The sequence below is a fragment of the Oreochromis niloticus genome, linkage group LG19 (assembly GCF_001858045.2).
Source record: "Oreochromis niloticus isolate F11D_XX linkage group LG19, O_niloticus_UMD_NMBU, whole genome shotgun sequence".
NCBI classification, from domain to species: domain Eukaryota; kingdom Metazoa; phylum Chordata; class Actinopteri; order Cichliformes; family Cichlidae; genus Oreochromis; species Oreochromis niloticus.
Window position 1 is genome coordinate 3,639,761 of NC_031983.2, and position 16,532 is coordinate 3,656,292.

General features: G+C 39.8%; 1 protein-coding gene across 5 annotated transcripts in view; it reads left to right on the forward strand.

Annotated features, from left to right (window-relative positions):
- The first annotated feature begins 656 nt into the window (after window positions 1-656).
- Window positions 657-16,532, forward strand: part of hectd1 (HECT domain containing 1) — a 42,437-nt gene continuing 26,561 nt past the window's right edge. For 3 of the 5 annotated variants that reach the window (XM_025900811.1, XM_025900813.1, XM_025900812.1), the window contains exons 1-8: window positions 657-859; window positions 7,066-7,225; window positions 12,046-12,195; window positions 12,296-12,530; window positions 13,205-13,432; window positions 15,346-15,627; window positions 15,720-15,990; window positions 16,320-16,396. In XM_025900811.1, the coding sequence (XP_025756596.1) occupies window positions 12,056-12,195; window positions 12,296-12,530; window positions 13,205-13,432; window positions 15,346-15,627; window positions 15,720-15,990; window positions 16,320-16,396 (1,233 nt within the window). In that variant the 5' untranslated portion in view covers window positions 657-859; window positions 7,066-7,225; window positions 12,046-12,055. Of the gene's footprint in view, window positions 860-887; window positions 1,032-7,065; window positions 7,226-12,045; window positions 12,196-12,295; window positions 12,531-13,204; window positions 13,433-15,345; window positions 15,628-15,719; window positions 15,991-16,319; window positions 16,397-16,532 lie in introns of those variants that run through there. The other 2 variants (XM_025900814.1, XM_025900810.1) reach the window with 2 other exon arrangements.

Below are 16,532 nucleotides of genomic sequence, written 5' to 3' on the forward strand. Positions count from 1 at the left end.
TTGACAGTGTAGAAGCTCTTTTTAAGTGTCCAAGACATATGGCCGCAGATCTGTTGCTATGTGAACTTGTGAACAGCATGGTGTTTGTTATGAACAAACTTTGGAAAATATAGGAAAATATATTGGTCCTAACACCTAGAATACCTATAAATATTTATACTTACTTTTATATATTTACTTTTACTTTTCTACCTTTACTTCTGCTTTACTTTTATATATTTATACTTCTGCATTACATCTACACCTTAGTTAAGTTGTAACTGCAAACCCTTCTGAAACCCTACCTCATAACCTATGGGTAACGTGATGTGTACCTCTAGTAATCTAACTACACATGGCTGTTTGATGCAGGGACACTAGCAAACGGCCACTTGCACATGCTACGCCTTGGCTCTACATACTACATAAGTATAAATTCAACTTTAAGGGAGATGTGGGAGCTGTTTTGGGACATCTGTAAATTAAAATCCTCGCCGCGCTAATATTCAGTGTGTTATCTATTATTTTTTAATGATATTTATGTGAGAGCTTGTGATTTATAAGTCGTAATATATACACTTATTGTGAATAATTAAAAATATTAATGATAAAATGAAGCGAATAGCTTTTGAACATTGGCATTTCCGAGGCAGATGGCGACCTCTGAAGGCAGCGGGCTCAATCGCCTCAGCTCTCCATTTCAGTCCGGTCTGCTGTGTTTTGCGGGCCGCCGTCCACTCTGACCTCTTAAGACTCGTTGAGAAGAAATGGGAGCACCTTGACGTAACTCCCGGCACAAACGGCTCTGTACCCTGTATTTGTCCCAGAAGAATTATTCATACACCTGTCGATCGTCTCTTTGTCAAAAAGAGCAAAAACGGTGAGTGAATCGTTCTGCTGGTGACCTGAAGATCGAGGCCGTTGTCGCTTGAGTTTTGTGTCCGCTGTTTCACCGTGGCCTCTCGGCTCTCTTGGAACTCGAGTCCGGTGGTTTCCTTTAGAAGTCCGAGGCCGCATGTATAGTTGGTTGGCAAAGCAAGCATAAAATACAGGTATAAATTATTTTAATGGTTAAAATTTTTTTGGGGGACAAGACGCTTCAGTTGTTAGTAGGGAAAAAGCTTTTTTGTTGTTAAAGTCTGCTTGTTTTTGGAAGCTAACGTGGTGCTAAGGCCATCTAATCGGCTAATATTAGCCGGCTTTCCGGGTTTCGGTACATGAAATTACTTTTATATTGAGGGACAAACAATTGTATGACTTAATTGAAAGCGGCTGAGTCTGAGGTTGGGGGATTATGGAGATTTTTTAAGCTTTATTTCGGTTTATCGGCCTGACATCGGCCGATGCTTTACATTAGCGAATCTGGAAGTAAAGCTACTCACCCGACTATAAAACTGTATGTACCCGACTGGACAGCTAACTCTAAGGCTTATCGCTTCCAATAACATAGCTGTTCTATGTCCTCTTAAGTTGATTTGTGTGAATAATTAGGCTCCGTATGGCTCGTCAAATAATAAAAACTGCGGTCATACGATTAGCTCTCTCGGATATGGCTGAACGTGTTTGTTTTCCATTAGTCATAACAAAGCTTTTTTTGCCCGACTTTTTAACATTGTGTAAATATAAAGTATAAAAGTTTGAGTTCAACATGGGAACATTTAAATGTTGATTTCTTGTGTTACTACATCAACATTTGTTTTTATATCATTGTTTTGTTTTATTTACCTAATGGTCACTTCTCTTACCAGTTTGCTGTGTAACTGTTATGTGTAACTTTTATTAGGTTGGTGTACCGTAACTGTTTCACAATATTGTGAGCGTGACAGCTGTTCTGTAGGTTTAAATCATGTTAAGCGAACTTTGCCGAATTACTGAGTAATAAATGTCCATATTTTAATTTCTGTCTTTCAGGTTTAAGAAATGCTTTATGGAGCGCTTACATTCTTTTAACCTTGTCTCAGGTATCCACTCCTCATTGGAAAAGCTATGTTTCGGCTAGATGGTTTCAACAAAATCAGTTGGTACAGTCTACGCGAAAGTAGTTTTTTGTGATTAGATAATTTAACTAAGTTTTACAGGTGTGTGTTCTCCAGTATGTGTTGGTGTTAAATTAGTTTTCTTTTTAGTCCTACCCACATTTCCCTAAGCAGCTTTTCCATTTGCCAGATCGCTGTAAGTACAATAAGAATTGGTTGTTAATACTTGCCTGGTTAAATGCTGCCCCATTTACCTCTGAAGTTGGATGTCAGAACTGTGAGTGAGGTCACTTCCAAATTGATTATTTCATTTGTAGTCAGATTTTCTCAGTTTCTAATAGAATTTTTAACTGGAATGCCCCCTCAAGTCTGACTTACGGTGCATTCCTGAATAAGTTGTAATTCCTGAGTTCTTAGTCGGAATTTAAATTTGGAACACCTAATCGAAAACCCAGCAACTGCCAAGTTAACAATCCATGGCAGTCCTGAACGTGTGCAGTAGTAAAACTTTTCATATGTGCTGCCAGTATTGTGTCTTTGTGGCTCATTAAAATAACAGCTAGTTGCTAATAAAATGATAATGTTAATGTAGGAGCAAGGCAGCAAATGTTACCATTTGTAACATTAATACACTGTTAATTCAACAGGGTAACAGTAATTTGTGTCTAACAGTCTACCAGCAACTAGACAGAAATGGCAGCAACCTACCTTACTAACTCTATTTGACCATCGATGAAAATATGGTGTCAGCTCACCATAAGCACAGCACCACCTCAGACAAACTAAAAAAATTTTTTTCAACTGTATAAGAGAATTGTTTTATCATTTAAGTAGTATTGCGTATTTTCCTGGGTATCAGTTATCTAGTTGGAAATTGTACTTTCATGACAAAACTAGCAGGCCCATGTGTGACTTTGAGGCAAGGCATTCGGAAAGCATGCTGTTTAAATGATGTGATGATTTCGCCTACTTGATTCACCACACATGTATGCCAGTGTATTAATTCTGCAGACCCTCTGAAGCACCCATTAGCTGTCATTCACATGGATGTGATGACATGTTGTTTTGTATTTTCCTTTATTTTGTATAGCATTTTTTCTTTTCTTTGCTAAATTAACTTCTGTATATTGTTTACATGATCAAAATAAATTTACAAACTAACAATTAATAACAACTAATAATTAATCATTATTACATTTTTCTGCTCCATACAAATATGATGTAATTCTTGGTTGTAATATGTTTACTGGAGATGCTGATGAAGGCTGCAAGCACATTATCAGTAAGGCTACGTTCACACTGCAGGCGAAAGCGCATCAAATCCAATTTTTTTGACCCTATGCGACCCATATCCGATCATGGTATGACAGTGTGAACGGCACAAATCCGATATTTTCAAATCCAATCTGGGTCACTTTCGTATGTGGTACTGAATCCGATACATATCCGATGTTTTAGAAAGTGACTGCTGTTTGAACGGTCATGTCGCATTAAATCCGTCTTTTACGTCACTGACACAAGACAGACGCCAATTATCAGCGCCGGAGAAGCGCCCGAGAGGACATCGCGAACGCTTCCTGGCCATCCAGTGTAGATGTCAGTGAAACTGTTGGGAAGACAACGTTGGAGAAACGTGAACATTTTATTTGTACTGTATAATCTGCAGATTCTGACAGAAATCTGCAACTATCCTTTGAAACACCGATCCTCTAAAACAGCAATAAGGATAATTATTAGGTTATCTACATTATTATGTAAATAACAAAATAACTTAAAGCAAAAAATTGGGAAACGTAAAGTCTGAAGTCTTTATATTAAGGGCCATCAGTCAAACAATATTGTTTGCTCTGGGTCTAAACAGAGCGCGTTGTGTGTGATATCTTCTTTTGCGCATGCGGGCCGCTTTGAGCGTTCACACTAGAGCACGTTTGCTGTCGCATTTTATTTGTAGTGTGAACAAGCAGACACAAAAATCAGATTTGATCAAAAAATCGGAATTGAGCATTAAGACCTGCAGTGTGAACGTAGCCTAAGTCTGTTCTATATGCTACAGCTGCTGCTGGAAAGTTGACCCCTCCCTGCATTGATGGCTTAACAATAGAGAAAACGCACTTAAAATGACAAGACCCCTTATTCAAATGACTTTGAACTTGAAGCTACTTTATTCTTTAGCAGTATACATGTTTTGTTAAAAGGAAATGGTTGAGCAGTGGTAGCACATTGGCAGTCTGTGGACAGGTACAGACTGCCAATGGCAAAACTCGACATATTTTTTTAGGGTTTTCCAATAGAGTGATAGTACCTGGTACCAGGTACTTTTTTTAGTATCTACTCGACTGGGGTTTCAAGTGATCCCAAAAATATGACGTCAGAAGACTTCATGCCACCGATTGGCTAGTCGGTAGCATTACTCGATGAGTCACGAGAGCATCTCCTTCATGAAAATCAAAACCAACAACGCCGTGGTCCCCAAGTCTGATGAAAACCAACCGATTGAGCAGCAGGTATACCATCACCTTGACGTCCAACTTTGTTGTGGCGTTTGTGTGGCATACAAATGACATGGTTGTTTGTCCGTGTTGCTATAATGACTACATGAATGGTGGTACTCAATTTTAATGGAGGACTGCATAGCAGCTTGTTTGCTTTGAATGAAAACCCCTCTCTGTAGGACTATAGGCAAATAGATTTGCAAACAGACACAATTGCAGTACTGTAATATGCTTTAGAAGCAATTTGGATGACCATTTGACAAATCATTGAACTTTGTCAGCTGTTGCCACACATGCAGTTGGTATCAATTGATCAATTGACAGTAGCTGAGCTGTATCCCTCCATGCTGCAGGAAAACCTTGTGAGAGAACTGGAGATGCAGAGGCAGAGTGGGGGCAGGGCTTTAAGAGTGTTGTGATAGTAGCGTCTGGAAACGCTGACTTTACTGAAGTTATCATGTTATGGCACATGCCATCGCCAGATCTTATATATTATAAATTCTAATTATATCTTAAAGCTTTTATATACTGATGGCTGACCTAAAGTCTTTGTTGTTTTATATATATATATATATATATAGTGGATTTCACTATCTAATGTTTTGAACATTAACCAATGCTTTTAGATTGAAAAGTAGTTCGTATGAGGTAGGGCTGTGCGATATAACGAAAATCTCATATCCCGATATAAGGCATTTATCGTCATGACAATGATATATAAAAACAAACATTTTACATTTTCTGTAAATTCGGTGAATCTTGGGCAGCTCGACTTGCATTAAGTGTTTTCAGCTGGGCGTTGTGTACCTGGAGTCGAGTGTTACATAAGTTGAAACGGCCTCAATTTTCTTTGTGAGTATTTATTACACAGCGTGCTGCAGGGAAAAGCCTGTTCTAAGCTTTATTTTTTTTAGCACGACTCTTTTTAGCTTCTCATGCGTAAACACTCTGCATTCTATTTCACTTGATTCAGTTTATTTTGAAAAATCTCAACAGGATCTTCAGCTTTATTGTGAAAGGTTTATGTGGGAAATAAACATGCGGACGGCAGAGCCACGTGATGGTTTTACCGTCGTTGTTGCTAACGACAACACATAAAAACAATCGCTTGTCTGTCTGTAGTGTGGCTATATTAAATATAAGAGAAAGAGAGAACTTCAGGAAATTATACAGTGACCATCAAAATGATTGCCATAAACAGTTGATTTTGCGACACCACGAAACAAACGATAGCGTAATATGAAACGATAGACGTTTTCATATCGTACCCGATGTATATCGTTATATCGAACAGCCCTACTTTGAGGCATCCTTCAGTTCTTAGCTACACTCAAAGAGCCTAGACAGACTCCACAGGGTGAACTTTGGTCATGAACAGGAAGAATGAGAAAGTGTTTTCTGTCACACTGTGTAATTCCTAACTTCTGTCTGGACTTAGACAATAGAAACACTATCAGGGGTTAAAGGGTGTTAGAGGGAGGGCCAGCCGAAGGCTGAAGCTCTGTGACTGAGCAAGTCACTATATTCTGTCTTGCTGTGGTTGCCCCATGCTGGTGGTGGGGGTGGGAAGAGGTCAGGATGCACAGGATGCCAGTTGTGATGATTAATCTGTGGATTAGAGGATCTGCATCAGCACAGCCTGTTTATATCCAGACAGTCAAACAGGCAAGCAGACTTCAAATTAGCCACTAATCAACTTAGGGTGGAACCAACAGACTCTCAGTAGGGACTGCTGCATGGTAATGCTAATGAACAGAGCCTCTGGTTTGAGGACGTGTTTAATTTTTAAATTTATAAAAAATTCTAACTTGGTATTGAGTTTTGCATTGTCACAGTAAACTTGATGTTTGTAGGTTGCTGCTTTCAGTCAGTGGCTGGTAGGAGTATAGCTGCAACAATAGCAACATTTCAAGGCCTTAATATAAGTGCTTTTGCAGCTGCCATTTCAAAATTTTTTTTCGGAGCCACAAGTGACCGCGAATGAAAGGGTGGACTGCCAAGTTTATCAAGCTTCCAGAAACCTATTTGGATACAGTGTACAGATACAAGTAGCTGCTGTTGGGTACTAAATAACAGACTAATTAAACTGAAAAATGTCACTCACCAAAACAGAAGTACAAATGTGGATGGTCTATAGCTCAAAGGCGGCCTTATTATCGGTCAGTCAGTTCCATTTAAAGGCACCAACATCACAAATGCTTTTGAGAGGTCCAGTAAATCAAAGCGGCCACAACTCTGTTATCCAGATGGATGAGTTGTAAAAACATTCAATCTCCCACTTTAGTTATAAACTAGTAAATATATAAATGGATGAAAATATGTGTTGTTGTTGTTGTGGGGTTTTTTTTTGTTGTTGTTTGTTTGTTTTTTGTTAATGCTGTAACATTAGACTTACATGGGAGTCAGTGTGGCTGGACCCCAATTTGTGTCCATTAAATGAACTGCAGTTTTTTGTTGTTGTTGTTGTTTTTTTGGTTTTTTTTGCCACCTTTACCTTAGCTTTGGTTTTCGGCCCTCCTGCTTTTCTAAATGTGCATCAGATAATCATTTTAGTGTGTTTCATGTACAGACAGATGAATGTCAATTGAGCCTTTCTCCTCTGTTCTTCCTGTTTGCAGGTGAAGAGACTTCATGTCCCAGAAATCCCTGTGAACGTCAGCACTTCCTCTTAAGTGTGTTCCCTTTCCCATTCTCTCTCTCTGGTTGGTTGGATGAGTCCCAAACAGCGACACAACTGATTGGGTGTTGAGCCAGACCGGGTAGCCAACAGGAAGCTAGGTGAGGCTTTCATTTTGTTTGTTGGTTTTTTGTTTTTAAATTATAATAATTTATTTTATTAAGTTTAGTTTTATACTAAACTTAATAGTATAAAACACGTGTGGGAAAGATAGAAAGCTTGACTTAATGAAGAAACCCATCTGGCATATGAGTAGAGCTGGGCGATAGAATGATAACGATATGTATTGTGAAATAACTTTTTCTCGATAGAAAAATTAAACTATTGCGATAGACCTCCTCTCTCGCTCTCTTCCTCTTTTTAAAAAAAAAGAAAAGAACAGCCAATCCAAATTAAGTAGCGCAGAGTCGAACCAATCACAGCCGCAGCGTCACATCACGTGACTTGTTACGTACAGCACAAGCGCCAAGCCGCACATGTGTATTTGCTTGGGAAGCAGCCAGCCGCAGTGCCGGCCGGGTAATGGAGGAAATGAGTGTGCCGACTAGAGAAAAATCAACCGAGAGCTTGGGTGACCAGGTTACCGAAGACAACACAGATGACGGTTCCAATGCCAGAGAGATTGTCGAAAGGGAGGGCCAGAGAAGTTCCGTAGTGTGGAGGTATTTCGGCTATTTGAAGTCTGACAAAAAACAGTAGCGCGTTTTTTCCCAAGAGTTAGCTGCCTGGCAAAGCGCTACCTGTGCATCCCCGCAACCAGCAGCCCCTCTGAGAGGGTATTTAGTACAGGGGGTAATATTGTGACTTGCCACAGGGCCACTTTAAAGCCTGAAGCAGTGGATAGACTTGTCTTCCTGTCCCGCAACCTGTAGGCTTTTGTCAGACTAAAGTTTTATATATATATTAGGGCTCGCAAAATTTCAAAATCTCTTGTAGCCCTTCGGGCAGGCACTCTTCAATTTTTGGTAGCCCAATTTATTTTGGTAGCCCAAAATAAATTTAAGTAGCCCGAATAAAAAAGAGAGCAATTTGTTAATGTTTTGTTTCCTTTACAATATTATACATTAAAGTATAATATTGTAACGGAAACAAAAATTAATCAGAAAATTGTTAAAATACAAATCACAACAACTGTATAAAAATTACAATCATCAACTCAAATACTTGTTTCTAATTGAACAGAAATTTCTATGAACTTGTAAGAACTGTGTAGAACATGAATCAGTCTGTGTCAGATCCTGAATCTGAAATTTCCACTGAAGTCAAGGGTAAGGGGTAAGTGGAACCAAGATCGAGGGCATTTGCTTTTTGAAGTTTGCAAAGACTGCTAAATTTTGACAATGGTAGTTCACTCTTTGCAACATAGTATGCTTTTGAAAGATTTTTCAGGACTTCTTCTTGTGCTTGGTTTATTTTTAGTATGTTTTTTTGCAATTGCTGTTTGTTCTGGGAAAGATATTGCAGACTGGGCAATAATGCATTTCTTGCATTTCTCATGGGTTCTGATGGGGTCTTTCTTAAAATTACTGGTCCCAGTAACAAAGGCACTTGGCGACTCAGATATCGAGGGAAACTCACGACACACCCTGCAGAACATCATGTTATTTAGCTCGTCATATTCCAGCCACATAAATTCTTTTCTCCATGAAACCAAAAAAGCTGAGCTTTCTTTTTGCCTCAGTCTGATTTGTCATAACTTTTCCGTTTTGTGGTAGGCTTTTATTTGGCTGCCCCTTCTTCACCCTGACCTGTCTTATTTGGCTCAGCAGAACTAAAATACCGGCGTAAATCCATCTGCTTTTACACACGTACTTACATAACGGTCAGCGATTCTCTGCGCAATCAACCTCTCACATGTTTAAGCTTGCTGTGGGAGATTTCACTTGTCACGTTTGAATAGTAAGCTAATGAGTGATAAGACGATGTCAGAGGAATTGGTGTGCAATTAATCGTCACTCACCAATCAGTGCTGCCGCTCTCTACACACCGTTCGCGCGATCGCAAAGTGAAAGTGAAAGCAAAAAACAAGCACAAATTCAAACGCGATTTCAGTATGTCACATATTGACAGAGGCTCATCGATGCCAATGACATAATTACTCAGCTACATTTGCGAAAGAAAATGCAAAAGCATTGACACATATTTTTCCTTCCTATGATAGCCCGATGGGCAGGGTTGAGATAGATTTTGATAGCCCGACTGGAAAAATCGCTAGCCCCGGGACGTCGGGCTAGCGATTTTGCGAGCCCTGTATATAGTTGCACCTTGGATGTGCACCTAGTATTTAAAGAATGTTCTGTTAGCATCTTTATTTTAAAACTGTTTGAAAAGCTAAGCTATACAACAAGGAGAGATTGAGAATTTCCTTTTAGTTCTCAGTTTATTTGATATTGACAAAAGTTTGTTTTATAGAAGAACAGACAAAATTGACTAACTAAGATTTATTTTTTTAGAATTAATATTTTGTTTCTAAGTGGAATTGACAATTTAGTAGTCTGTTTTGTTTGTTCTATTTTGAAACTTAAACGCTTTAGCGGCTACCTAGAGCTGGGCAATATAAGATTTTTTTCATATCACGATATGTTTTTTTCATTTCAGGCGATAACGATATATATCACGATATAAGCCAAATAACTATATTTGTAAGATTTAAATGTGCCGTTGCTCACAAGTAAAATGTGAAATAATTAGCAGTTTGTTTTAATTAAAATATTTATTTCCCATAATAAGTTCAACAGGGCAGATGTACTTAAGGAACATGAGACTTCAGTTTCAGATAAATAAAGGCAAATATTGCAAACTACACAAAAGGCAGCCGCTAAAGCGTTTAAGTTTCAAAATAGAACAAACAAAACAGACCACTAAATTGTCAATTCCACTTAGAAACAAAATAGCTGTATAGCTGACGAATTAGCGCTTTCAGTCAGAGGTTGAGCATGCACCGCTTTATTGTATTTCCAGACTTGCTTTCGGCACAATTTACAGTGCGCGCTACTCTGTTTTTTGTCAGACTTGAAATAGCCGAAATACCTTCACACTACGGAACTTCTGTGGCCCTTCCGTTCGACAAGCTCTACGGCATTGGAACCATCATCTGTTTTTTCTTTGGTAACCTTCGCTCACGCTCTCGGTTGATTTTTCTCCAGTCGGCAAACTCCTTTCCTTCATTACCCGGGCTGCACGGCTGCAAAAACAAATACACATGTGCGCCTTGGCGCTTGTGCTGTACGTAACAAGTCACGTGACATGACGCTGCCGCTGTGATTGGTTCGGCTCTGCGCTACTTAATTTGGATTGGCTGTTCTTTTTCCTTTTTTTTTTTTTAAGAGGACAAGAGAGATGAGGCCTATCGCAATAGTTTAATTTTTCTATCGAGAAAAAGTTATTTCGCAATACATATCGTTATCGTTTTATCGCCCAGCTCTACGGCTACCTTTTGTGTAGTTTGCAATATTTACCTTTATTTATCTGAAACTGAAGTCTCATGTTCCTTAAGTACATCTGTCCTGTTGAACTTATTATGGGAAATAAATATTTAAATCAAAACAAGCTGCTGATTATTTCACATTTTACTTGTGAGCAACGGCACATTTAAATCTTACAAATATAGTTATATGGCTTATATCGTGATATATATCGTTATCGCCTGAAATGAAAAAAAAAACATATCGTGATATGAAAAAATCTTATCTCGCCCAGCTCTACATATGAGACAATTTATAGCAAGTTATAAACGGGCGATCGTGGCTCAAGAGTTGGGAGTTCGCCTTGTAATTGGAAGGTTGCCGGTTCGAGCCCCGGCTTGGACAGTCTCGGTCGTTGTGTCCTTGGGCAAGACACTTCACCCGTTGCCTGCCGGACACTGGCGCCTCTGTCAGTGCGCCCCAGGGTGGCTGTGGCTACAACGTAGCTTGCCATCACCAGTGTGTGAATGGGTGGATGACTGGATGTGTAAAGCGCTTTGGGGTCCTTAGGGACTAGTAAAGCGCCATACAAATACAGACCATTTACCAAGCTAAATCTGAAAGTGATAATTTCATACAGCTTTGAAAATGTTAGTGCTGTTATTTTTTTTTTTTTTATTCTAGTAACTAGTGTTTTGGCTCCGTTTCTACGTTATTATCAAGCGATTATTTAAATGTCTTTTCAAAAAAAAGAGAAACACCTGCATGTTTGCTTATGGTTATGTTTCACCTTAATTTATATCTATATTTTTATTGCAATTTTGACTCCATTGTAATTCCGCCCAATTAATGAGACCTTTCCTGAAGCTCTGTGACAGTCTGTGAAGTAATTTCTGTACAGGTATACAGAATTTTTATTTATTTATTTTTTTTTTGGGGGTGGGGGGGGATTCAAAGATAGTTAGGGTTACGCTCAGCCTTGAGTGCCTTGCCTCAATGCCACCTTTCTGCTCTCTCAGAGATGTGCACTTCCAGCACACAGATTGCACACGAAGTCCACATAACGGACACCAAAAAACTGATGTAGCTTCAGATCGTATTTCACTTAGTGACATCATTGTCAAGTAAGGAAGCGTTGAAAAATGCTGTTACAAATTATTGGCAAATTGATGCAAACCCCCAAAGGTGATATACCTGGCAAGTAAGTTTGTTGTTACCCCATATTGGTACAAATTAAAACATGATCAGGATCATATAGCTTGGGTAAATTACAGCGAGCTGGCCAACAAAATCACAGTTATTAGGAAGTGCTAACACTTTTGATTATGTCTAATAATAAATAAACCATAAAAATCAGATCTGTTTAAGCATTAGTACAGTAATAGCTAACACGGGGGGCGGTTAGCTACTTAAATGTAGCTAAATTATGCATCTTTCAACTGTACTTTGATTGCTTGCACATGAATAACAGCTTTGAGTGTCAGTAATAAGATTTCTGTATATTTTTGTTGCTTTAGGCTAGCCATCATGGCCGATGTGGACCCAGACACCCTGCTGGAGTGGCTCCAGATGGGTCAGGGCGATGAGCGTGACATGCAACTCATTGCTCTGGAGCAACTCTGCATGCTACTGCTCATGTCAGATAATGTTGACCGCTGCTTTGAGACGTAAGTTTGTGTATTTGTCTCACAAGCATTCAGTTGGTGGTCATGATTTCAGAATTCAGCACTCTCTCTTCCTTACCGTCATCCCTCTCTTATCTGCTAGATGTCCTCCTCGGACGTTCCTTCCAGCGCTCTGTAAGATCTTCCTGGATGAGAGTGCTCCAGATAATGTGCTGGAGGTTACAGCCCGAGCGATAACCTACTACCTGGATGTGTCGGCAGAATGTACCCGCAGGATTGTGGGAGTGGATGGGGCCATCAAAGCGCTGTGTAATCGGCTGGTGGTAGTGGAGTTGAACAACAGGACCAGCAGAGACCTGGCTGAGCAGTGTGTCAAGGTAGGAGACAACTGACCATAAGGGAAAGACCCATTTCATTTGCCTGATCTGTTTCTTGTCTTATGGTGGTTGTTGACAGGTTTTAAACATAAGGCAAAAGCCTCAGTCCTGCTTGCTTTGCTGGGCTTTCAAATAAATCCTCAAAATTGGAGCTTACTTCCTTATATAAGAGGTGGTCTTCTGACATGAGGGGTTTTTTGGGGTTTGGAGGCAGAACTATGCCATAGACATGAGATCACAACCATGTGCTGCCAGATGTTTATTAATAGACTTCCAGGACAGTGGTGTTTATTCAGGCCTTACTTTGTCACCAGTCTGATGTGTTAGATCAGACTTGTGCTAGAGGCCAAGAGGAGTTCTTTTTCTGTTTTTCTGTCATTTGATCCTGTTATTTTGTTTTTGGAGGTTTAACACACCAAACAGTATTAAATGGTATTGAATTTGACTTGTCAATTTTTTTTTTTGATCTTCTAAGAAAAGGCAGAAATATCAGTTAGTGAGGATGATGGGAGATCAGTCTCTATGTTGAGTGCTTTAAATAAATCATTGACCCACCCAAAAATGTTATCTAATGGCATAGTTTGGAGAAGTCTGTGATTCAGGTACACCAAGAGTTGGAGTTATGTATTTCTTATAGAGATCAAGTTTGAACAAATGTTTTCGTGTTTCTTCAGGTGCTGGAGTTGATCTGTACCAGAGAGTCTGGCGCAGTGTTTGAGGCAGGCGGGCTGAACTGTGTGCTGAGTTTCATCCGAGACAGTGGGCACCTTGTTCATAAAGACACTCTGCACTCAGCCATGGCCGTTGTGTCCCGCCTTTGCAGCAAGATGGAGCCCCAGGACTCTTCTCTGGAGACCTGTGTCGAGTCTCTGTCTAGCCTCCTCAAACACGAAGACCACCAGGTAACTATACAACAGGGGTTGCATCCAGCTAATGCGCTGATTACAAATACATGGTATGAGAGAGACTGAAATAGTTGGTGCCCTTCCTTCTTATTTGTGCTATTTACCGCTTTTTCTAAACTAAGGGTGGTCATAAAGGGGATGGAGCTAAAACTGTTCTTTCTACTATATGGAGGGGCTGGGCCAAATATTTAGATAACTGAAGTTTCAGAGTTTAGATTGTCTCTTTCTCGGTGAATAGATATTACAATGAAAGATGAGGTTTTTGTTCTCTCCTAATGCTGTAACAACTCCTAGTTGCAACACAGAGACTACAGCTTTGTGCCTCTGAGAAAAATGATTTAAAGAAACAAGTAGTGGGACTTTTAACAGCTAAGTAAATTATAGTGCTTTGTTTAAAATGTACTGTTTTGGAACATTAATAACTCAAATTTCCCTTTAGAAGCTGCTTTAAAGAGGGGAAAAAATTGTAATAAGTATCGCTAGATCTTTAACCTTGTTCAGGCTGAATAGAGACTGACAGACCACGTGACTTTCGCACATTGCATTATGGGTACGAGTGGCAACAAAGTCAAAACACTGCATCAAGCGCTAGCATTTCCAGCACCGGTAATCAATTCTGCGGTTTTAATCCCTACTTGCATTTTATTTGCCCCAAAAACAGTTATGTACAAAACGACGGAGAACATGGCAGGTCTGTACAAAGACAGACTTGACGAAAAGGCAAAAAAAAAAAAAGTACGAGGAAAAAATCAAAGGAGTGAAAAGGTTAGACCCATACGAGCATACAGAGTGGAGTAAGGATGTTAGCGTGCTGCCCAACTTTCATCACACACATATTTATTATTATATGGTCCTAAGTGTGAGTGCATACACTCACAAAATGTTTAGTAACTTCAGATCCCTGCAACAAGCCCAGGTCCAGTTTACTTTGGTGATTTGGACTATTCCATTTCACAGCTGTTGTTAAATTTTTTTCCTTTATCTCCTGTACAGACCAATGCAATCTTTTTGTCGTTTCAGGTTGTAGTATTACACAACATTTTCAGATCTAATAGAAATAAGATAAGTGTTTCGTAATTCATTCAATTTATTGTCTTTATTTATAACTGGCATTATTGTTTCATTCTATTATAGAATCTTACAAGAAAGAGGCAAAATTGTATTCCATTATGCTTTATTAGCTGCTTCGGTGAAAAACTAATCAACAATGCAAAAAACCTCCCCCAAAAAAGAATTGCAAAACAACATACTGGAAAACAGTTATTCATCACTTGATTGCTTCAATACAACCCTTGGGCACATATATGCGGGACTTTTCGTGGCTGTTTTGATATCGCTCTATCTCTCAACCGATCAAATCTCGCTGTGGTAGCAGCTTTAAACTCGGTATGACCCAGGTTGATAGAGGGTGCCCAGTCTGGATCGCATTCCAGCATTTTGTAGGCTGGTTTTCCTACAAAACACAACAAATATTAGCCCGCAAAGCCACAGTGAACAAAGCAGCATAGCGCAACGAATTCAAATCAAATCAATATAAGACTTATTTGTAACCTACATCAACAATTATGTTATGATTGTTGGGACGTTATATTTGGTCTCTGGCTCTTTGTTACATCGGAAACATGGCTTGAACAATTTTTCTTCCACGACGTAATCCGATAAAAAACGATCTCTTTACCCGTCGGCTTCCCGTGGCTGTAATGCGACCGGCTATTGCAGTTAATAATACAACAGCTTCTTGCCATTCTTTTGTTTCTTTTTTATCGCTGTGTGACTGTTTTCATGTGAAAGCCTGCGTGTGCTAGTACCGCTTGCCACTCGTACCTACAATTCTTTGCGGTTTTACCCCGGAAATGACACCACATTTTCAATCTCTATATGCTATAACTCAAAACTCTCCTCTCCTGCAGGTGTCAGACGGTGCTTTGCGCTGCTTTGCCTCACTGGCTGATCGGTTCACACGCCGTGGTGTAGACCCTGCCCCTTTAGCCAAACATGGCTTGACAGAGGAGCTCCTGTCCCGCATGGCGGCTGCTGGAGGTACAGTGTCAGGCCCTGCCTCTTCCTGCAAGCCAGGCCGGCCTTCAGCAGGTGCAGGCCCCTCGGCTTCTGACTCGAAATTGAGCAACCAGGTGTCTACCATTGTCAGCCTGCTGTCCACACTCTGCAGGGGGTCTCCGCTAGTGACACATGTAGGTCAAAACACCTTGAATGAAGATGTATTTATTACTTTAGTAAGTAAGAAGTCTGATGAACATTAACTGTTCTCTTTCTGGGTGTCCAGGACTTGTTGCGTTCAGCACTGCCTGATTCAATGGAGTCAGCACTGGGAGGAGATGAGCGGTGTGTATTGGACACCATGCGGCTGGTTGACCTCCTGCTGGTGCTCCTGTTTGAAGGGCGGAAAGCGCTGCCAAAGTCCACAGCGGGGTCGACGGGCAGGATTCCGGGGCTGCGACGTCTGGACAGTTCTGGGGAGAGATCACACCGACAGCTCATTGACTGTATCCGTAGCAAGGACACAGATGCTCTCATCGATGCCATTGACACTGGAGGTGATGATGCAAACTAATAAATATTACAGAAGCCATGAGCCTGAGTCTTGATAGTTTGGAAAAATTTCACACAATTTCACACACATCCTTGTAACTTTGTAATCATATCAGCTAGACTCTTATATATTTGCATATGCATTACAAAAACAAATAACAGAACTTGATTTTAAAGTTTGCTCCAAAAGTATAGGCTTTAAACGTATTGATAGCCTAGACTATACTAAACTGTGAAATGAGGTAGAAAACAGGTGGTGTTTTGCTCAAAGTTTTTTTTTTTTTTTTTTTTTGTGTGTGTGTGTTATGGGTCATAATGGAGTGTTGTTTTGTAGCATTTGAGGTGAACTTTATGGATGATGTCGGACAGACGCTGCTCAACTGGGCTTCAGCTTTTGGCACGCAAGAAATGGTAACAATAAGACTTGCCATTTAATCTGGACTAAATTTACTGAAGATCATCTAACTGACAATGATATTAGTTTTTCAGATCATTATTATTATTATTATTACAAATTGTTGTCCGTGTATTATTTAATTTGTTTCAC